This window comes from Poecilia reticulata, chromosome 7, assembly GCF_904066995.2.
Source record: "Poecilia reticulata chromosome 7, P_reticulata-male-v2, whole genome shotgun sequence".
In the NCBI taxonomy this organism is placed as follows: Eukaryota; Metazoa; Chordata; class Actinopteri; order Cyprinodontiformes; family Poeciliidae; genus Poecilia; species Poecilia reticulata.
The window spans coordinates 29,859,364-29,882,827 of NC_088836.1; the positions used below are offsets into that span (position 1 = coordinate 29,859,364).

General features: G+C 37.7%; 3 protein-coding genes and 1 pseudogene across 3 annotated transcripts in view; all 4 read right to left on the reverse strand.

Annotated features, from left to right (window-relative positions):
* pfkfb1 (6-phosphofructo-2-kinase/fructose-2,6-biphosphatase 1) overlaps positions 1-17,572 on the reverse strand; it is an 88,770-nt gene extending 71,198 nt beyond the window's left edge. Inside the window, exons 1-3 of the mRNA XM_017305926.2 lie at positions 17,453-17,572; positions 17,259-17,322; positions 16,824-16,937 (exon numbers count right to left, since the gene is read on the reverse strand). The gene's annotated coding sequence lies outside the window, so the exon portion shown is untranslated. The remainder of the gene's footprint in view (positions 1-16,823; positions 16,938-17,258; positions 17,323-17,452) is intronic.
* Positions 7,318-9,300, reverse strand: LOC103467864 (P2Y purinoceptor 1-like). The gene has a single exon (XM_008414586.3). The coding sequence runs from the start codon at positions 8,980-8,982 to the stop codon at positions 7,984-7,986; it is 999 nt and encodes a 332-aa protein (XP_008412808.2). The 5' UTR covers positions 8,983-9,300; the 3' UTR covers positions 7,318-7,983.
* LOC145552124 (P2Y purinoceptor 1-like) lies at positions 11,662-13,619 on the reverse strand (annotated as a pseudogene).
* Positions 17,573-19,005: 1,433 nt separating the features above from the next.
* Positions 19,006-23,464, reverse strand: LOC103467868 (P2Y purinoceptor 1-like). Its single transcript, XM_008414592.2, has one exon. The coding sequence runs from the start codon at positions 23,423-23,425 to the stop codon at positions 22,268-22,270; it is 1,158 nt and encodes a 385-aa protein (XP_008412814.1). The 5' UTR covers positions 23,426-23,464; the 3' UTR covers positions 19,006-22,267.

The window sequence follows — 23,464 nt, forward strand, 5'->3', positions numbered from 1 at the left end:
GAAACTGAGGTTTTTGTAGAGATTTCACTAAAATATTTGTTACGACTGGCTCAGGTTCGTAACAAAAACAATAGACCATGCCGCGGTTAAAGTGCATATGAATTTAACATATTTTATTAACTAAAACAACAATGGACTGTGGATATCAGTATCAGTGGTGTAATGAAAATGCTTGGATGTGTTGTATGAGTGCATATGGAAGTGTTGCAGTGCCAAAACAAAGACAAATTCAAAAGTGCAACAGGAGGGGAGCTGAGGCCTGGCCACCAAACATCACAGTGGCAGAGTGGACGATGAGGCGACAAGCGACGCAGAAAACGGAGACAGCCAGGTTAAAGTACTCTGTGCTCCCAATCAATTGATCGGAGACACCTGCAAAGGGGAGGAGCACAAAGACGGACAACAAGACACTTGCAGCCCAGCCTACAAGGCCCAGGGCCGTAACAATATTCAAGGCAAGTCTAGTTTGTATAGCTCATTTAGCCAAGAGGACAATTCAAAGTGCTTTACATGTCAGTGCAAAGTGGACAGTCCACTGACTGTCTCTAAAAGCTTATGTCCTTTCCACATAGCTGTGTGGACAAATGTGTGTGTGGACTTGTATTTGATACATTGTAAGGATCATTTTCCTAACACATACTACATTGTGGGCACCAGATTTTGGGGTAAGGGTAAAGTTCTGTCACCAGGGGCGGGGGGAAGGGGATCACCTGCCCTTCTTCTGCTACAGAGCCAAGAAGGGCTGGTGGAAACGTGGTCACTCCGAAATAGAGCCAAGCCGAGCCAAGCTACTATCTAACCTACTAGGGTATCATACACCGTTTTCAACAGGAGAGGGCTCTCCGTTTACAGTTCTCGTCAGATGTGATAAAAAAAAGTTGGATCCTTAAAGGCATGTTCTGCCTCCCATCTGGGCCCCCTGTAGGTCCAGGCCAGTACCCTGCTGCCTGTAGCTCCTTCCCTGATGTGATGTCACAAATATGTAACAATTTTGGGAGGGACTGTCTGATGTTGATTTCTAAATCAACATCAGACTGAGTTACTGTTGGTGTAAATTTAGAAATCAACACTGAACTAGATTGCTTTTTATTTAACTCTTTGGAACTCTTTAGGGAAACTAACACTCATGTTGTTTAATTAACACTATATTTTAACATACAACACTTACACTGGAAATCTAACACTTTTGAATTTGCTGTGTAGTTAGATTTAGAGGTAATGTGTGAATTAAGGCTAGCAATAGACAAGTAATAGTTCGAATTAGGAGAATAGGAGAAATACCTAGGTTATGAATAAATCCAGTTACCAAAATGAATGGAGGTTAATAAAAAGACCTCAGTATGTACAGAAGTACAAGGTTGTGTGTGTGAGTAAGTAAAGGTGCATCTCTTAACTTTCTCTGCAGGGCACGTTCAGCAGGTGTGCGTGATTCTAACTGAACTTTATCAACCCCAATCAGGGAGGATTACCGAGAAGAGCAGATCCCCTGAGGCAGATGCCAGATTGTTTTCTCATGCACCACTCATAATAAGGCCTTTAGCTTTTCCTTCACCATCTCAAATGCCATCATCAAAATCAAGAATCAACATCAAATATTGGAATGAACACTAGAATAAATCAGTGTTTCAGTTATTATTAATCAAAGTCAATCTGAAGAAGTGTGTTTTTAGTCTTTTAAGAACAGTACAAGTGCAGTTTTCTGGAAAATGAAGGTTGGGCTTGAACCAGAAAACCTGAGTGGTCTGAGATTAAAATTTGACAATATAAAATATGTAGTATTTTGCATTAATTGTGAATAACTTCTTAGCTTTAAAATAAAATGCCTTTTGCACAGTTTCTGTGTTTCCTGTGTAATTCCTGTCTGAGCATAGTCCTGCTCAGACAGGAAGCATAGTCCTGTCTGAGCAGGACTATGCTTCCTGTCTGAGCATAGTCCTCCTCAGACAGGAAGCATAGTCCTGCCTGAGCAGGACTATGCTCAGACAGGACTATTCTTCCTGTCTGAGCAGGACAGGCCTGCACAGACAGTCCTGTCTGAGCAAAACCATAGATCCTCTGATAACCAGCCTGTTACAGCCACAGCCATGGCTCACAAAGCAAGTTTATTCTGTGAAGACCGCAATGGTCGCCCTGTGTGTCTCAGTCATTTTGTCCTTGATGCGCAAACACACAAAGTCTTACTCAGTATTTTTTGTTAATTTTCTAGTTTTGTCTTAATTTACAAGTAACTCTTCAGCAAGGTACATGAGCTGGTTTTAGGTCAATAATTCTTGAATATTGATCATTACTACTAGTTCCACTGGCATATTTAGTTTTTACTTATGAAAAAAATGACTTGCTTAAAGTGAATTTCAAGAGTACTAAGATGTTTCCACAAGAAACTAGACTAAAATACTTGGTGATATTTTGTGTTTTTGCTATGTAGTGTTATTTTAGGGTCGTATTTACTGCCAGTGTCACATTAGATCATCGGTAGATTAGAGAAAATCCACAAACTCTACAAACTCTTCTGATAAGTTTTGAAACTTATCAGTCCACCCTGAAAATAGGAACAGTTTAAATAAACAATAAAAGGCCTAAATTAATGCAATATTCATACCCGAGATGAGAACATGCAAACCTCTAACAATGCAGCTGTTTCTTTCTTGTTCCAGACTCAAGAGCAGGATGTTTGTTTTTTTTTAATGACACATGTATCATTTTCTAAACATTGGTGTTAAACAGCTTTAAGCTCAAACTTTCTGATCATGAAAGTTAAGTTTTGTTAAGTTTTATCTTATTATTTTATATATGAATAAAATAGGTCAAGGACCAAAGATGTACATGCAACTATTTTCATGAATATAAAAATTAAGGAATAATTTGAAACCTTTTCATGTTGTGCTGATTATGCATAGTAAAACTTAGATTGCTTAAAACCAACATTTTAGAACATAAAAACAAAGAAACAAAAAAGCTTGAATTTGTTGTGGTTTTCCTTCAATATACCAGCAGCAAAAAAGTAATATGCTACCACCACCATGCTTCACAGTGTTCTTAGATTTCCAAGCTTAACTGACATTGCAGCTTTCTTGGTCTTTGACACGGTGAAATTACCAAGTAAAATCTGCTAAAAAAAAAATAATAATAATAAAATAAAATAAAATAAAATAAAATGAAACTGTAAACATTGGTAACTTGTCAGCTTCTTCTGGTTTCCACTGGGTTGGACGGCATTCCTTTTGATTTATTTGAACACTGCTGCCATCTAGTGACTGAATGGCTGATAAACATTGAATTAAAATGTTTAGCTTGTTCAGATTAGTTGTTGCCTTCCTATTTAAGTTGAATGTTGGTTAAATGGTAAATGAATTATTTCATTCATATACACCTGTAAACATAATTCCAGGCTTTTTTGTGTGTTGGACTGGGAACTAATAATTCTGTTATCATAAGAAGCAACAAAAAATGGCAATAGTGATAATATTATTAATAAAATAATATTTAGTACAAGTAGCCTATATCTTATTTGATGTGGCTGTAAAGGATCTCAATTTTGTATAAGGGAGCTCTGGGATGAAAAGGGTTGAGAACTCTTCATCTATCTATTGAAATATTTTGTGTTTATTAAAACATTGAAGCCGTGCACACATTGGTGACAGATCATTTTGTATACATCTTAAATAACTTCTCAGCTTTAAAACACAACTTTTTAGACATTTTTTCTGTTTCCTGTGTGTCTTTAAATGCAATCATAGTCCTTCCTGAGCAAAAACATAGATCTTCTGATAACCAGCTTGTAAAAGCTTCCTTTCACTCAGCCGATTTGTCCTTGTACTGCAAATACACAAAATCTTACACAGTATTTTTGTGTCATCTCTAGTTTTGTTTGTATTGTGTGGGGGTTATGTCTACGAAGTTACAAGCAACTTTTTAGAAAGATACAAGTTCCGGCCATTTACCGTCACTGCTGAGTGATCACGACTGTCCCTTAACATTAGCATCTCCTCCATTGACATGCCTTTTTTTTAAATTGTAAACTTTTTGGACACGACGACATGAAAACTGTTTTGAGGCGTCGAGATGTGGTATTCAAACCAAAGAACAATACATGTATTGTTCTTTGTTTCTTTCTTTCTTTGTTCTGTGCATTGCTGTTTAAGCATGGTGATAATTTCATTTCTTGGGTTTTACTGCAACTGACTCATTAGCTCATCTGTAGGTTAAAATCCAACTAAAACATTCATATATTGTTCTTAAAACTTACAAGTCCACCCAGATAAAGAAATGGTTTAAACAAACAATAAAAGGGCCAAAATAATGTGGCATTCATGCCCAAGATGGAAACATGCAGACTTTCTTGTTGCAGCTTCAAAAACACTATTAACTCAAACTTTCTGAAAATGAAAGCTTGTTCATCCTTATATTTTTATTTTAAAAATAAATAAAATAGGACAAAGACCAGAAATTTACCCATAGTCATATTGAGAAACATAAATAGTCAAAGATTAATTTGAAGCCTTTTCATGTTGGACTGGTTATGCACAGTAAAACTTTTTTTTTATTAACTACAAACATTTGAATTTGTTGTAGATTTCCTTTAATTCTGAGGGTCCAATGTATCAGCAGCAACAATAACCTCAGTATGATGCTACCACCACCATGCCTAACAGTTGGTACATTGTTTACAATCTTTTCCTTCAATGCAGTGATATTACCAATATAAGGGTTAAATCTGTTAAAAATAAACATTAAAATGAGAGTTTTGTTGTTGTACATGCAATTTTAGTAGATGTAAATTTTTGTGCAAATAAATACAAAAAAATAAATTCCAGATAAAAAAAGAAATCCATATGTGATGTAATGTTTATGACAAAACCACATAAAATCAAGCAATATATTGTTTTAGAAAATAGGGAATTTTTTTTATATCTTATTTAGACTTTAATTAAAATTTCTATGACATTCAGCACAGTCTATGCAAATCTAATCTTGTATGCGGAGCTTAGGTTGCTTTTTAACAGTGTGGTTCACAAAAGACATACTTAATATAATTATTTTCTTATCTTACACATAAACTAACCACCATAGTTCCCTGGAAAAATTCATCATGAACTTTACAAAACAGGAAGTGTGCGGTGCATTTCTGTTCATACAAAAACAAAACTACACTTCGTCAGTAAAACTGCAGTCATTTTTTTCGAAAAGCCTTCCAATGAATTATAAACCAGCAAAAGTATTCTATTCTCTGAGCTACAGTGAGTCATTTCAAAAACGCTACACTTTTGACAATGGGTTAAAAAGAGATTGCATATTGAACTGGATTTCACCGCTTTGACATTGTCGTTCTCAGCACTATGTCAGGATTAGATTTCGTGCTCCATCCAGCTGCAGCCGATGGCCGACCTCACGCAGAACATTTCAGCTGGATTTAAGGGAGGAGATTTGCCTGGGTCCGTCCTTCTTCCGGAATGTGCCTCCTCGCTTCCTTCTGTTTGTTAACTTACTAGGTAACCGAGTTAAGTTAACTCCCACAGATCACACCCACTAGCGGACATTCTCCTCTTTTTCACAACATGCTCTTAAAGTTTGCCCAGGTCAGGATTTTTGCGTCGAGTTACAAGTTGCAGAGGAGATATTTTCATCTTCCATTTGTTTGCTAAGCCACCGGTAGTTACACCTTGTCGATTTATTTATTCGAACACCACGATTAACTACACCTATCAGAGGACTCCAAGGTGACACACAGAAAGAATGTCCACTACGTGACTGTCTTCATATGCTCATTTAATTATGGGCTGAAGAACAATTTGTGAGACGTAGAACAGGAACCACAAACTTCAGCTCGGTCCGTTGGCATAGGATCAGTCCTGGTAGAGCGAGGGGGACGCAGTCACAGGGGAGTTGAGGCCTGCAGGCCCGGATGCTGGAAGAGTCCTGAATCAAAGCTGCTGGGGTTGGAACTTGGGGGAATTTCCTCAGGCGCGTACAGGTCTCCACTGCAGTCCAACAGCTTCTGGATCTCTTCCACATAGACCCAAGGCATAGTTGATCCATCTAGTTGTCAGAGAGGACCTTACAGAAAGAAAAACCCTTCTCTCCTTTTGCGGCAGACTTTTCAGCATCCTGAGAATGCTCAAAGGGCACTCTCATGTCACAGTCTGCCTTTTTCCACTGGCTGTCTGCTTGAATAGATGACCTCAGATCCACCTTAGGTTTGAAGACATCATGTCACGTCAGTATTCTTGTCTCGGGCCTGCTCAAGGGTCACAGCCCATCCTTTAGCCTGCAAACTGTCAGGGCTTTGGGTTTTTGGGTTTGGTTTTGCTTTTTTATCTTATTTGTTATGTTTTAGTTCCCTTTACGTTAGCCCTTCAGTCATTTTAGTTTTATTATTTGAGGTTATTTATTGTGGTTAGAATTGTCTTGTTATTGCTTTCCTTATTTCAGTCCCCCGGTAGTGTTTCTAGTAATGTTTATTTCTTAGTTATTTCATCACTCTAGGTTCAGTTATTCTTTCATGTCTGAGTCCTACATAACTTTCTTTAGTGGTTCCAGTTAAGTCCTTCTAGCTCCCACCGTAGTGTTTGTAGTTTTCTTATGCTATCACTTTAAATTAGTTAGTCTTTTTGTCTGAATTTATGCCCATCTTTCTTTAGCAATTCTAGTTAGATTATTTCTTTGATTAGTCCTTCTAGTTAATCTAGCTCTACTTTCTTGAGTTCTTATTGTTAGATGAGCCTTGTTTCTGTTTAGGTTTGATTATGTTTTCCCTCATGTCTTTTTCTCTTCTAGTTTATCAGGTTTTCTTAAGTCTTAGTGTGTCTTTAGAAATAGAAGTACTTTCAGCTCCCTTGTGTTTCCTCCCTTTTGTATTCCCCAGAATATCTACTTGTCTCCCTGTGCCACCATTTCCCCGCCCCTCAGCTAGCTCCTGTTCCAACTACTCACACCTGCAATCAGTTAGCTCATCTAGCAAGGTCCATCGGTCCATTTGCTACCTCCCAGTATCTATCTCAGTCACAACTTACCAGTCCGTCTCATCACTTTGCTTGTCACTCTACTTGTCATTACCCTTGTTACCCTCGTGTCTCCAGTTTACTTTTGTTTTGGATTTCCTTGTACCACTGGATTTTGGATTTTGTTAATTAATTTTCTTCATTAAAATATCCACAATATACTACGTCTACTGCCTGCTGAGTTTGGGTCCACTCCTCAACCACATCATGACACAAACTTTTCTTCTGTTCAGCAGTTTCAGTTCCTCTTTTGGGTCATTCATCTGCTTCCTGATCAGCACTGTCTCATCTCTTGGACACTACTTGTCAGCAACCAGTGTTAAACTCTGATCAACTTTACTGGGGTTACAGGTCATTTCTGATTCACAAACACATTAAACATGATTATTACTGATTCTCCTTTTCCTAACCTTTTACATAGTATCTACCTCCAACACACATCAGTGATCTTTGATTGAAGTTACATATTTTACATCATTTCAAGTTCATTGTCAAAATCACATCCATAACAACTTTAGATTTTCCAATTCAGCATCAAAACAACATCAATACAAGTATTTTGTATTGGGTCTTATTCAATCACTTCAAAGTGTTTAGAATTCATTCTTTAAAACTTTCTGCAGGCTGTAAATGTACTTCCTATTTTTCAGGAAGTCTGTTGTTCCTTTTTATGGCTTGATAGAACTCTCTCTCTCTCTCTCTGCCTATTATTATGAATTTTTATGATTAAATACAAAAAGAAAAAGAATTAAAGTAAAATTTGCATGAAACAAAACAGAAAAGCACAATCATATTGATCTTACTGAAGTTCGATTCTACGGTTAGGTCTAGGTGTTACTTTGTATGATTAATTTTACAGGTAATTTCATCTATTGTTACCGTTAAACCAAAATGTCTAGCACGGGGAAATGGGATGATCTCAAGTTACCTCGACAGCATCACATTATTTGTTACAATTTTACTCATGACAAAACGCTACCTGCTGTCATAAATCACTTTCAGCTTCTTTCTCAGTCTGTGGTACAGGCACAGAGCTGGATTTCGACTTGAAACGACGACTGAAAACCTGGTGACCTCCCTGCAGCAGCTGCTTGAACTGAGAAACCATTTCCTCATATAGACACAGGTAAACCAGCGGGTTAAGAGCATTGTGCAGGCTCACAAGACCACGGCTTGCTTGACGGGCAATAAAGACTCCAGAATCCCATTTGGGGCATGCTCCCTGCTTGCGCAGAAGTCTGGAATACAGGCTGAGGTTCTTCAAAATATGGTAGGGTGCATAACAAAGCAAGAAGAGAAGAATCAGTAGAGCCATCAGTTTTAAGATTTGTTGTTTCTGGTCTTTTTTCATCATATTTGAGCGGCAGATAACAAAAGTCACATGTCCATAGCAGCCTACAATAGTGACAAAAGGGATGCAGAATCCAAAGAATGTCCATGCGATGGTGTAATCCAGGTAACTCTCAATATGTTCATAAGAGGTGCTGTCAAAGCATTTGGATCCGTTTGGATACGTTTTTGGATAGAACATGTCTGGAAGACTTTGAGCACTCACCAGAATCCAAATAATTGCAGAGATGATCACAGAGTGAGTCGTAGTTAATCTCCCCATCACTCTCGTTGGATGGACAACAGCCAGGTACCGGTACACACTTATACAGGTGAGGAACCCGATGCTGCCGTATAAATTCAGGTTGAAGCAGAATCTTGTTACCTTGCAGAATCCGTCTCCAAAGATCCATTTGTTTTCTTTAAGGTAGTACACGATGAGAAAGGGGTGAGTCAGCAGATACAACATGTCTGCTAGTCCAAGGTTAAGAACAAGAATATTGATACTCCAGAGTTTCTTCCAGTTGTGCAGCAAAGACTTCATTCCCCATACATTCAGGACCAATCCAACAACAAATACCAAGACGTAGAGTGCAGGCAGGATTGTATGTTCAAATAATTTCTTATCGGGTTTAGTGCAGTTGGATGTATTCATTTTGTCTTCCGGATCCAAGTCAATTCAGCCCTTCTCCTCTGCGGCTCTGCTTGCAAAATGAAGATGGAGTCGACAAAAACAACTTAACTTCCTCCTTGAATTCAAGCTTAGCTGTGACCACAATTATCAGCTTAAATAAAAATTATCACAATACCAGTTCCTGTCAGAGGTTTTATGAGCAGGTTGCACATTTTTGAATGTCCTAATGGACAACTGCATTGAAACTGACAATAAATTACCAATAAAGTTATTATTTAATAAAGTCCCCGCCTCTCTTACCACCTGCCTCTTCAAGCATACTGCTCCTCCAGCTACTAGGACCGGTCTTTCTCAATTATTTTCTGTCATACGTTTATTTTGCAACCATTTTACTCCCAGAAATTAAATGCTATAGAGAATCTGATATTTCAAATCAATCAATCAAATTTTATTTGTATAGCACATTTCAGCAGCAAAGCATTCCAAGGTGCTTTACATAATTAAAGAAAAAATAAAAACAGCATGTGACATTGAATAAACAGTAAGAAAGAGAAAGATTAAAAAAAAATTAAAAAAAAGATAAAAACATACTTTTGTTACGGAATTTAAGCGCCTGTTGTTGCCGGACTCCGCCGTCCGTTTTAACACAGGTATTATCCAGGCCCCGTCACCTAACAGGACAAAGTCCCTAACCTTGCAGCACCAGGCTCCGTCCACCTGTCACGCAAATTTTTGCGCTAGGACTTCGCCGTCCTACACGGATTTTTGTGAATAAAAGAAATTAATAAATAGATAAAAAGTAAAGATAAAAACATTAAAAACATCGAAGACATCAAAACCCACATTCTAATCCTAATTTAGCCATAAACAACTCTACACAGGTGGGTTTTAAGTTGAGATTTAAATATTTAATGATTTGTCTATACAAACCACTGGCATGAGCATTCTATGGCCTGATTAATAAGGCAGATTACTAAAATGAGGTCATTTTATGATTTTACGTCTTGAAACAATTTCCAAGTTCAATTTATTAACTCAATTTGTAACATTTAATCCAGACTGTGTTATTCTCAACAGAGAAAAAGTTTCACTTAAATGTGAAGTTTTAGATTTAACTCTGCAAAACGTTTCAAACTGTAAACATTGGTAACTTGTCAGCTTCTTCTGGTTTCCACTGGGTTGGACGGCATTCCTTTTGATTTATTTGAACACTGCTGCCATCTAGTGACTGAATGGCTGATAAACATAGTCAGTTTGAATTAAAATGTTTAGCTTGTTCAGATTAGTTGTTGCCTTCCTATTTCAGTTGAATGTTGGTTAAATGGTAAATGAATTATTTCATTCATATACACCTGTAAACATAATTCCAGGCTTTTTTGTGTGTTGGACTGGGAACTAATAATTCTGTTATCATAAGAAGCAACAAAAAATGGCAATAGTGATAATATTATTAATAAAATAATATTTAGTACAAGTAGCCTATATCTTATTTGATGTGGCTGTAAAGGATCTCAATTTTGGATAAGGGAGCTCTGGGATGAAAAGGGTTGAGAACTCTTCATCTATCTATTGAAATATTTTGTGTTTATTAAAACATTGAAGCCGTGCACACAATGGTGACAGATCATTTTGTATACATCTTAAATAACTTCTCAGCTTTAAAACACAACTTTTTAGACATTTTTTCTGTTTCCTGTGTGTCTTTAAATGCAATCATAGTCCTTCCTGAGCAAAAACATAGATCTTCTGATAACCAGCTTGTAAAAGCTTCCTTTCACTCAGCCGATTTGTCCTTGTACTGCAAATACACAAAATCTTACACAGTATTTTTGTGTCATTTCTAGTTTTCTTTTTATTGGGTGGGGGTTATGTCTACTAAGTTACAAGCAACATTTTAGCAAGATACAAGTTCCGGCCATTTACCGTCACTGCTGAGTGATCACGACTGTCCCTTAACATTAGCATCTCCTCCATTGACATGCTTTTTTTTAAAATTGTAAAATTTTTGGACACGACATGAAAACTGTTTTGAGGCGTCAAAATGTGGTATTCAAACCAAAGAACAATACATATGCTGTTTAAGCATGGTGATAATGTCATTTCTTGGGTTTTACCGCAACTGACTCATTAGCTCATCTGTAGGTTAAAATCCAACTAAAACATTCATATATTGTTCTTAAAACTTACAAGTCCACCCTGATAAAGAAATGGTTTAAAAAACAATAAAAGGGCCAAAATAATGTGGCATTCATGCCCAAGATGGAAACATGATGACTTTCTTGTTGCAGCTTCAAAAACACAACAGGATGTGGTAAGTTTTCTTAAACCACACTTATCTTTTTTGGAACATGGGTGTGTCTATTACAAAGCTATTAACTCAAACTTTCTGAAAATGAAAGCTTGTTCACCTTTATATTTTTATTTTAAAAATAAATTAAATACGACAAAGACCAGAAATTTACCCATAGTCATATTTAGAAACATAAATAGTCAAAGATTAATTTGAAGCCTTTTCATGTTGGACTGGTTATGCACAGTAAAACATTTTTTTATTAACTACAAACATTTGAATTTGTTGTAGATTTCCTTTAATTCTGAGGGTCCAATGTATCAGCAGCACCATGCTTAACAGTTGGTACATCGTTTACAATCTTTTCCTTCAATGCAGTGATATTACCAATATAAGGGTTAAATCTGTTAAAAAGAAACATTAAAATGAGAGATCAGTTGTTACACATGCAATTCTAGTAGATGTAAATTTTAGTACATAGAACAAATAAATTCCAGATAAAGAAAAATAGTCCATATGTGATGTAATGTTTATGACAAAACCACATAAAACCAAGCAATATATTCTTTTATACTATAAGGAATTTTTTTACATCTTATTTAGACTTCAAATTAAATTTCTATGACATTCAGCCCAGTCTATGCAAATCTAATCTTGTATGCGGAGCTTAGGCTGCTTTTTAACAGTGTGGTTCACAAAAGACATACTTAATATAATTATTTTCTTATCTTGCATGTAAACTAACCACCATGGTTTCCTGTAAAAAATCACCATGGAGTTTGTAAAACAGAAAGTGTGTGGAATATTTCTATCCATCCATACATCCATTTTCTTGCACCCTTGTCCCTCAGTGGGGTCGGGAGGGTTGCTGGTGCCTCTCCAGCTAATGTTCTGGGTGAGAGGCAGGGTCACCCTGGACAGGTCGCCAGTCTGTTGCAGGGCAACACAGAGACACACAAACAACCATGCATGCACACACACACACACACTCACACCTAGGGGCAATTTGGAGAGGCCAATTAACCTGACAGTCATGTTTTTGGACTGTGGGAGGAAGCTGGAGTACCCGGAGAAAACCCACGCATGCACAGGGAGAACATACAAACTCCATGCAGAAAGACCGGGGTCGGGAATCGAACCCAGGACCTTCTTGCTGCAAGGCAACAGCTCTACCAACTGCACCACTGTGCAGCCCCTTTGGTGTATTTCTATTCATACAAAAAATAAAATAAAATACACTTCGTAAGTAGGAAGAAATGGTGTGGAAGGTTGAAAGAACTGCAATTATCATTTTCATCAAAAAAAAACTTTCCATGAATTATAAACCAGCAAAAGTATTCTATTCTCTGAACTACAGTGAGTCAAATATTTTTTCAAAAACTTTATAATTTTGACAATAAAAAAATACTGAACTGGATTTCACCATTTTGACATCACATTATTTGTTACAATTTTACTCACGACAAAACGCTACCTGCTGTCATAAATCACTTTCAGCTTCTTTCTCAGTCTGTGGTACAGGCACAGAGCTGGATTTCGACTTGAAACGACAACTGAAAACCTGGTGACCTCCCTGCAGCAGCTGCTTGAACTGAGAAACCATTTCCTCATATAGACACAAGTAAACCAGCGGGTTAAGAGCATTGTGCAGGCTCACAAGACCACGGCTTGCTTGACGGGCAATAAAGACTCCAGAATCCCATTTGGGGCATGCTCCCTGCTTGCGCAGAAGTCTGGAATACAGGCTGAGGTTCTTCAAAATATGGTAGGGTGCATAACAAAGCAAGAAGAGAAGAATCAGTAGAGCCATCAGTTTTAAGATTTGTCGTTTCTGGTCTTTTTTCATCATATTTGAGCGGCAGATAACAAAAGTCACATGTCCATAGCAGCCTACAATAGTGACAAAAGGGATGCAGAATCCAAAGAATGTCCATGCGATGCTGTAATCCAGGTAACTCTCAATATGTTCATAAGAGGTGCTGTCAAAGCATTTGGATCCGTTTGGATACGTTTTTGGATAGAACATGTCTGGAAGACTTTGAGCACTCACCAGAATCCAAATAATTGCAGAGATGATCACAGAGTGAGTCGTAGTTAATCTCCCCATCACTCTCGTTGGATGGACAACAGCCAGGTACCGGTACACACTTATACAGGTGAGGAACCCGATGCTGCCGTATAAATTCAGGTTGAAACAGAATCTTGTTACCTTGCAGAATCCGTCTCCAAAGATCCATTTGTTTCCTTTAAGGTAGTACACGATGAGAAAGGGGTGAGTCAGCAGATACAAAATGTCTGCTAGTCCAAGGTTAAGAACAAGAATGTTAATACTCCAAAGTTTCTTCCAGTTATGCAGCAAAGACTTCATTCCCCATACATTCAGGACCAATCCAACAACAAATACCAAGATGTAAAGAGTAGGCAGGATTGTATGTTCGAATAATTTCTTATCCGGTTGAGGACAGTGAGTTTTATTCATTTTGTCTTCCAGAAACAAGTCAGTTCAGCCCTTCTCCTCTAAGGCTCTGCTCACAAAATGAAGGTGGAGTCGACGAAAGCAACTTAAATAACTTCCTCTTTGAGCTCAAGTTCAGCTGTAGCTAAATTTATCAGTTCAAATAAAAACGACCACAAGACCCTTTCCGCAGGACTCTGCCTGTCAAGAAATTTAGATGATATCTTTTTACATAATAACCTAGAAGCCTTTTTGTAAACATTCATGTTAGATACAGCTGATAAATAAACCAAAAGGAATACCCAAGAACTCACATAGTTAACCTAATGCATTTCTGGAGTGAAATTGACAACATTTCACAAAGAGAATCAAAAATTTAATAAAATGTAGTCAAGGTTATGGAGACTGATGATGCAGCTCACAAAACGCCTGGATTGAGATAAACCGCCTCAAAGTTTTCGTGTGCCGTTATTCACAACATATCTGTTCAAACAAATAGGTGTGATCAGCTATCTGCTATGTGATAGAAGCAGATAGCTGATCACATTATAGTAGATCACACTATAGTAGATCACAAGAATAGTTGCCATTAAGGCTGTATAATTAAATCGATTCTATGATATGTATCGATATTTTCCCCCCTCGGAAGGTATTGATTTTTCATCATCGAATATCGACGTATATACGTCCATAGGCGTCCATATATACGCCCATATATACATGTTTGATTTGTGACGGCGTAGCAGCAAGACTCCGCCTCCCTCAGTCTCACTTTCAACTTGTGCTTAAAGTGCACATTATAAACTACACACCAGTTTTTAAATTGTGTTAATAGGCCGGAGTTATGCTAAAATAAGTAAACCATATTTTTCCGAATGTCAAAAACCGGCTTTTTTGGTTATGTGACAGGGAATGAGCTTCCAAACGTAAAAAATGAAATACAACATTAGACTCCTTTGTTGTTAGAAATCTCAAATCTTTAACAAATAACAATGGGCTGTGTTTTGTTGCTAAGAAACGAAGTAAAGTTACGCAAGTAACCGTGAAAGAGAGGCGGAACGGTGTAGCAGCGCAAACGGAGTAGCGGCAAAAGCAGTGAGATCGCGAAATTAATGCAAAGTTTGGATATTGGAGCGATCAGTGGCATCCTCTTCGTAATTAGTTTTTAGCTTAGTGGTTTCTGTTCTGTATATAAAGGATTACCTGAAGAATGAACGTGCAGACGGCTCTGTTATGAGCTGGAAGACAAAGAGGGGAAACCCGGAGCCGGAGTCTGGGCGCAGTGAGGATTGCCATGATGATGATGGCTGATCGATCATTCTTATTAGTAACTGACAAAGAGTATCAGAGACTGTGAGTACGATGAGATCCTGGCAGTCTGAGAGGCAGCTACTCCAAGATCCAAGCAGGGGAATGGCGGCACTGTGCAGCTGCAAGGAGTCGATCAGTACAGGGTGAGGCAGAGCCACTCCCCCAGCAGCTAGTAGTAAACAGCTTACGGCCACGGCTAACTCTGTGTAGTTCAGTGGTCCTCAACCGTAGTCCTCAGGGACTGCTGGCCTGCATGTTTTTGATGAGTTCGGATTCCAGCACAGCTGATTCATATGATTCCATTACCTCCTTTGCATTCCTGCAATAGCTGCAGAAGCTGCTTAATCACCTGTTCATTTAACCCAGGTGTGCAGCAGCAGGGAAACACATAAAATATGCAGGGCAGTGGGCCCTGAGGACCACTGGTGTAGCTGATGCTTTTAATCAGTTTTCAGTTAATTAAATCCAACTGAAAACTGATTAAATCCAAGCCTATGAACACAAAACGTCAAAATCACCTTATCAAAATCACTGTCCCTCTAAAATCTTTCAGAAAATCATAAAAGTGTATCGAAGCGTATCAATCGCCGAATATCGTGATATATATCGTATCGTGAGCAGAATATTGCGCATCTAAATTTCCTCTTGTTCCTCTTGTGCTTTGGTTAAAACTGAAATGGCTAAATGTTACTGCGCAATAATTATTATTCCGGCTGGATGGAGGTAGCGCTGTAGGATCTAGCACATGTCATCTACCCAGAATACATTCCAACATAAACAGCAATGGCGATGTATGTGTGACAATATTCTATAAAATTTATAAAAACTAAACAACCTACAATATTTTCATTGTGTTTACAGCAGCAGAAATAAATGTTCTGCTTTGTATAGGCTTTGCCCTTTAAGGTTATCACTAGTGGATTTATCCCTGCATGCACATTAAAACTGAACAAACGGCTCCCATTTTTCCTTTAGCCAGCAACAAGCACTAGCTAAGAACTTAAGAGCAGAAGATGTGCAGAGCCAGCAGAATCTGCCCACTCCCTGCTTGAAGGGAAATTCCTTGTTGCGGATAATTATGCGGTGGACATCTTTGATGTCAAGCAATAGCTTGTGTAGACAATAGGCTTGCTGGTTAGCACCCTCCTTGACATTGTCTCTAAAGTAGTGTAGTGTTCATTTTTTCCTCAGTATACCACCCAGGTATGTTTGCCAGTTTTGGGACCTGACCAAAACCAGTGTTATTATCTAGAAAAATAGTGAGATTTGGTCAAGTATGAAACAGGCTTTTCATGACGAAAAAAGATGAAATGTTACAAGCCATGCAAGTCATACAAATGGAACAGATACAGAGTGACATTCACCGCCACCAGCGCTGGGCTTCACTCAGCTCACCTTAGGAGTGACACCAAGTGAAGCTAAGATTGTAACGCAAGTTTAGCTTTTATTTTTCTCCTCTGATTACGCTCCCTAAAGTGTAGCGTAATCAGTTCTATTTTGTTTATGTGTGACCTTTGCCAAATGTGATCATGGTTATGTACGCAGCAGCAGTCTGTGTGTATGCAGAGAAAAGAGACAGAGGAAAACACGGAATCCATAGCAGTAGCTAATGCTAAGTCTAACACTCAAGTTACTTAAAAGACTTAAGTCAGGATTCACTTCACCAAATCTTAATGGGAAGGAGATTAAATGATTTAGACCAGAAGGCTCAGTTACTTACAGAAGATGTGAAATGAATAAGACTAAGACAAAGGATTAGTTTTAAAAATTGCCATCTTGTGTTTGTGAAAGAAAATGTTGGCCTACCACAATGTGCAGTGAAGACAAGGAAGTTGTTGACTGGTTTGTCTGAGGGATTGGCTCTCCATCAACAACAGATCAATCCAACATACAGCAGACAGTGCAAGAAAAAAAACTAACCTGTCAACGACAGTGTTATAAAACACAATGACTTTTCAAATAATCACATTTCACAATTTGTTAGTACTTGGAAGTGCTGCTGGTAACCATTAACCATGTTTACCAATGAAAATAAAATAGTGAAAAAATGAATTGATTTTAAAATGTTTTTTCAGACTTCTGTCAATAGCTTAAATATTTACAAATTCAATCACATTCTTAAGTAAAAATAAAACTTTACATCATAAGCTGTTCATTTAATAAACGTTATAAACATTTTACTCAACAGTAAACTCATAAAAGTTCAAATAAACAATGAACGGGTAAAAATAATTTGCTCACCGATTTCACATGGCAGCCTAACAGCACAAAATGGCGCCGCCTTTAACCGAAGACGCTCTACAACCTGAAGTACAGAAAGAACCGAACTACTTAATATGGGTGAACTTAACGTATCGTTATAGACATAAACATACATGAAATCGTTCTTAATGGCAGCAACTTTTGCTAACAATTTATTTTGCTCCGTTTTGTACCTGTTTTCCATAAATCTCCGCCGCTCAAGGCTGAAGTAGCAACGGAAAGGGCATATGAAGATACGCGCTCTGAGACGGAGGTGGTGGGTGGGACTGAAGCAGCTCATTGGCTAACAGCGATGCAGCTTCATCGCTGTTAGCCAATGCGAAGGTTAACCTGTTAACCCGTTAATTGCTGATCATGACAATGATTCGCCACAAATAATTGATAGCTTATTTTAATCTCTTTTTTCAGGTTTATGAAAGTTTAAAGGATTTTTTCTTGCTAAATCCATATTTATATGTGGGTTATTAAGGATGTCCTTGTGATATTCTTAAATGTGAATTTCTCTCTGTAGATTTTCTTAATTTCTAACAAAAATAGGAGTTTGGAAAATGGCATGACAGTTTTAAAACTTATATATGTTTGTCTGACCTAAGATGAAATGTGGTTAAAGACGTGGAAATGAATGTGGAGGATTCAATGAAAAAGAAATATCTAATTGAGAAAAGACTTTGCCTTGAACAGTGCCGCAATGCCACCGCAGAAGATATCCTACAAGAAAGGTGTTAACACTTTCCAGTTGCTCTTTTTAAAAGTTTTAAAGCTAATCTGGCCTCATTCCACATTCTTTAATAAGAAGCTTGACTTCTTAACAAATATTTCCTCTGAACTGCGATGTCATTGCGTCTTTCTATTGGTTGATTTTATTAGTATTTGTTGCTTTTTTACTTTGAATAGTTTAGTTTCCCTTATCTTTTTCATTTTCCTTAGTAGTTTAATTGAATGTTACAACTCTAGTTAAATAGTTTATTGACTGAAATAGTTTGTTGTAAAGCTAAAATCTGGCTAGTGACCTTCCAGTGCAGCTGAATCAAAACAAATATGCAAAAATTGTGGATCAGAGTTTCTACACAGTAACATAAAAAAGTAAATTCCTGACATCCAGCTGCCATACTTTACGGAAGTTGTTGCTAAGGAAATCAGGACCAAACCTGTTCTTCAGTTTAGGGTGTCTTTATTTTAGTAAATAAAATCATTTGTGAAAACTGTACTTTGTGTTTATTCTGAATATGTATATTAAAATGTGTATTCATAAGACCAAATCAAAATACAAGTCAGTTTAGCCCTTCTCTCCTCTGACGCTTTGCTTACAAAATGAAGATGAAGTAGACGAAAACAACTTCGCTTCCTCTTTGAGCTCAAGCTTAGCTGTGACCACAATTATCACTTTAAGTAAAAATTACCACGAAACCCTTTCCTGTCAGAGTTTTTGTTAGCAGTAGGGCTGTAGTGATACAATAATCTCACGATACGATACATGATATTCTGCTCACGATACAATATACAGTATATTGCGATATTCAGCAAACAATACAATTCAATACACTTTTGCGATTTTCTGAAAGATTTTAGAGGGACAGAGTGATTTTGGTGACATTTTGTATAGAGTTGGATTGAATTAATTTAACTGAAAATTGATTCAAAGCACCAACTACACAATACCTGGCTCTGGTTGGACATGGACACAGACTTAAAGTCGACAGCTGGACAAAATGAATCAAAGAAGTGGTGAGAAAACATGTTTCTTTTAATTGAAACAGTAAAAACTGTAGCTTACATGCATTTGTAAAGTAAATAAAGTGCACCAAGTACCCTGCTCTGAATAGTTTGATACCTTTTTAACATTGACACTTAACATCTGAAGGAATCACTCTAAGCTTGATGACCTAATCACTCTCCCGGAGAAGCAAGCAATGAGTGAGCAAGGTGACAGTTGGATGTTACGATACTTGCGGACGAATATAAATGTTTTTCTAGGAAAGAAAATATCGATATATATCGCAAAATCGATATTATTACACAGCCCTAGTTAGCAGGTTGCACATTTTTGAAAGTCAAAGACTTGTAAATATGTCTTTTCATGCCATAAACTGTTAGGCATTTTTTAACAGAGACAAAATTGCTAATGTTTAATCTGGCTCATAAATAAACATAAAGTTCTGGCTCCTCTTATATGGGCTGCCAGGTCCCCGTACAACCGATGTTAGAGTCTGATCCACATTGCCGGCAGTAAGTCGGGCTTGTTTCGGGCTGCCCAATGTCATCTATTCTGTTCATTACTTCTATGGATGGATGGACTTTAATGGACAGAATTTCTAGGCGCAGCCAAGGTGTTGAGAGGATCCGTTTTGGTGGCCTTAAGATCGCATCCCTACTTTTTGTGGATGATGTGGTCCTACTGGTTTCATCAAGTCGTGATGCGCTTTCAGTAAAGCGGTTCACAGCAAAGTGTGAACCAGCCTGGATGGGGATCAGTGCCTCCAAATCCGAGGCCATGTTCTTGAGTCGGAAAAGGGTAGGGTGCCTTCTTCAGGTCAGGAGCCACACGTATTTCAATCTGTAGAGACTCACACAGAGAGAGTAAACAGCAGTTAAACGCTTTATTGGACCGAGAATTTCACGCTGTAGCCTTGTTGAAGTTTGCAGAACCACTTTAGTGAATTATTTACCTTTTTATACAATATGCAACTTTTTTAAACATCTTCTAGGAAAAATCAGTTTTGTCACATGATTGCTACTGGTAGAGTAAGACACTGAAGAGTAAAGTGTTGGTGCAACCCCTATTTTAAAGCGAATCTGGCCTCATTCCACATTCCTTAAAATGAAACTTGATTCTTATTTCCATTGAACTGTGACGTCACTGCTTTCTATTTACTTGTTTTTATTGGTGTTTGTTGTTTTACTTTTAATGATTTAGTTTTCCTTATCCCTTTCATTTAGTTTAATGTTGCAACTCTAGTTAAACAGTTTGCTGCCTCGAGTATTTTTGTAAATAAATTCCAACATTTTGGAAAAAAATGGTGTTTATTCTGTATGCGTGTGCTATTTGAGAGTAACAGTGTGTGTTCATTATTTCATAAAGACAGGTATTTAGGTCACGCCCATTTCTACAAAAACTTATTTTTCTCTTTTTATCTTGTGACATTTGCAAAAATTGTCTTCAAGTTGTTGGTTTCAGTAAATTTTTAACCTTGAACACACTTGGATTATGTAGGCAATCCTGCAGGCAACCCAACGCAGCTTTAACATCTAAAAAAAAACTATAACAGAGAATTTAGAGTGGTAAATATAAATTAATGGTATTTGAATAGCACTTTATTCAAGTCCAGAGGAACCTAATGTGCTAAAATCTGGCTAATGTTAATGTAAATCTAATTTGTGATCTCTCCTAATTATTAACAACATGTCTTTATTGAAATAGCCTAAATATAGTTTTTGGACTAATCTTTAGGTTACCTGTAGTTACAGCAGATTGCCTGTTAAATCTTTTGATCTGCTCTTTGTCTGTGTGGGAAAAGAATCAGGAGAAGTTCCAGCTTTCACACTGATCTGTGAAAAGCCATAAAACAACATGAGTTCATGCCGGTGGAGGAGAAGCTCTGCTTCCACTTTGTTTAGATAAAGGAGAAAACTGGTGTTTGATCTTGAAAACAAATTGTAGGGAGTTTCTAACTTTTAAGAGGGTTCGAGACAGCTCCTGGTTGGATGAGCAAAGATACGCCTTATTTGAATAAATTAAAGAGAAGAATATGCCTTTACTATAAAGATTTGTGCATTTGAGGAGCAAACCAGATTTGCTTTTGCAATTCTCCAAAGACGTCTTTGCTTCTTGTTTGTCGTTTCCATCTTTTGTCCTTTTCCGTCTCTCGGGTAAATTCATGTGTTGTTTGTGCTTTGAGTTTTGTGATGTGCTTTTGTGGTGACAGTATGCATCTGTCTTGAATAAATGCTGATTATTTGGACGCTGATACCTTTGGGTGGTCTCAGTTCTTAGCGCACAGCATTTTCTGAATCCGGGTATATGAAAGGATATAACGAGTAAAAGACGGGAAACGGTGTGAAATCCACTGGCGGCATTAGCGCCCAAACGGACAAGGAATCTTTATAATTAATCTTCTCTCAAATCAAAATCAAATCAAATTTTATTTGTATAGCACATTTCAGCAGCAAGGCATTTCAAGGTGCTTTACATAATAAAAAAAATAAAAATAAAAACAGCATGTGACATTGAATAAACAGTAAGAAAGAGAAAAGAGATTTAAAAAAAAAAGATTAAAAAAGATAAAAACATACTTTTGTTACGGAATTTAAGCACCGGTCGTCGCCTGTTGTCGCCGGACTCCACCGTCCGTAAAACACAGGTATTATCCAAGCCCCGTCGCCTAACAGGACAAGGTCTCCAACCTTGCACCACCACAGGGAGGTTAAGAACTGTGTTTTAAATTATAGAAAACTAAACTATTTTAAATTTGCGCATGACCTTACACTCTCAACACTAATGAACCTCCAGTGCAGCTGAATCAAAACAAATATGAAGAGATGAATGAGCCAAAATTCCTACACAGTGACGTAAAAGACTCATTTCCAGACAACCAGTTGGCACATTTTATGGGAGTTACTACCAAGGAAATCAAGACCAAACCAGTTATTCAGTTTAGGATGTGCTTGTTTTAATAAGTAAAATCATTCATAAAAACTGTAATTTGAGTTTAGTCTGAATATCTTTGCATTACATGTGTATGTGTATTCATAATGAACATTTGAAAGAAAGAATAAATGTGTAGGGGTACACATAATTTTGACCATGTGTGGATGAAAACAAACAAAAACAATATTCAACCAAATGTGTTCAAAATAGACTTTCTCTATCCTGCTAGTGCAGCAGGGACAGTTAACTTTGATTAATTAGTCAAGAAGATGGAAGAATATAAGCGAAAAAAAACGTCACAACACTTTCCCTCGTGACAGTCAGTAAAAAAAACGATTTTCTCTTATAAAGGACTGACAGCTTCTTCCTCACTCTGTGGCACCGACACAGAACTGGATCTGGACTCGAACAAACGTCTGAAACTCTGTGAGCCTTCATACAACAGCTGCTTCAACTGAACACTCATATCCTTATTTACATTTAAGTAAACCAGCGGGTTAAGAGCGCTGTTCAGGCTCACAAGACCACGACTTGCCTGATGTGCAATGAAAACTTCAGAATCCCATGTGGGGCAAATCGCCCTGGTGAACTGAACTCTGGAATACAGGGTGAGGTTCTTGAAAATATGGTAGGGCGCATAACAAAATGAGAAGAGAAAAAGCAATAAAACCATCAGTTTTAAGATTTGTTGTTTCCGATTCTTTTTCATCGTATTTGAGCGGCAGACAACAAGAGTCACATGTCCATAGCAGCCCACGGTGACGACGAACGGAATGAAGAATCCGATGAACGTCCAGCTGAGGCTGTAGTGCAGGTATTTCTCCACATTTTTCAAATCAGTTGTATCATAACATTCTCCAGTAATGTTCTCTGAATGTTTGGGGAAGAACATGTCTGGAATACTTTGAGCACTTACAAAAATCCACACCAGGACTGAGCTGAATACACAGTGTGTTGAAGTCAGTCTCCCCTTTATTCTCATTGGATGGACAACGGCCAGGTACCGGTACACACTTATGCAGGTGAGGAATCCGATGCTGCCGTATAAGTTCAGTTTAAAGCAGAATCTTGTTACCTTGCAGAAAGGTTCTCCAAAGATCCATTTGCTTCCGTTAAGATAGTACACAATCAGAAAGGGGAGAGTCAGCAGATACAACATATCTGCTAGTCCAAGGTTAAAAACAAGAATGCTAATAATCCGATGTTTCTTCCAGTTGTGCAGCAAAGACTTAATTCCCCATACATTCAGGACCAATCCAACAACAAACACCAAAATGTAGAGAGCAGGCAGGACTTTATTTTCAAATAAGTCCTTATGTCTGGTTATGCAGTTGCCAGTATTCATTTTGTCTTCCAGAAGCAAGTCAGTTTTGCCTTTCTCCTCCGAGGCGCTGCTCACAAAATGAAAGTTGAGTGAAAGAAAGCAACCTGAAAGACTTCCTCCTTGAATTTCTGTCAAGCCGCAGGCGAGGCACCCATTCCAAGGAAAGTGTCTTGTCATTACATGCTTGGTTTGGAGCAGGTTTGTAATTGCAGGTAA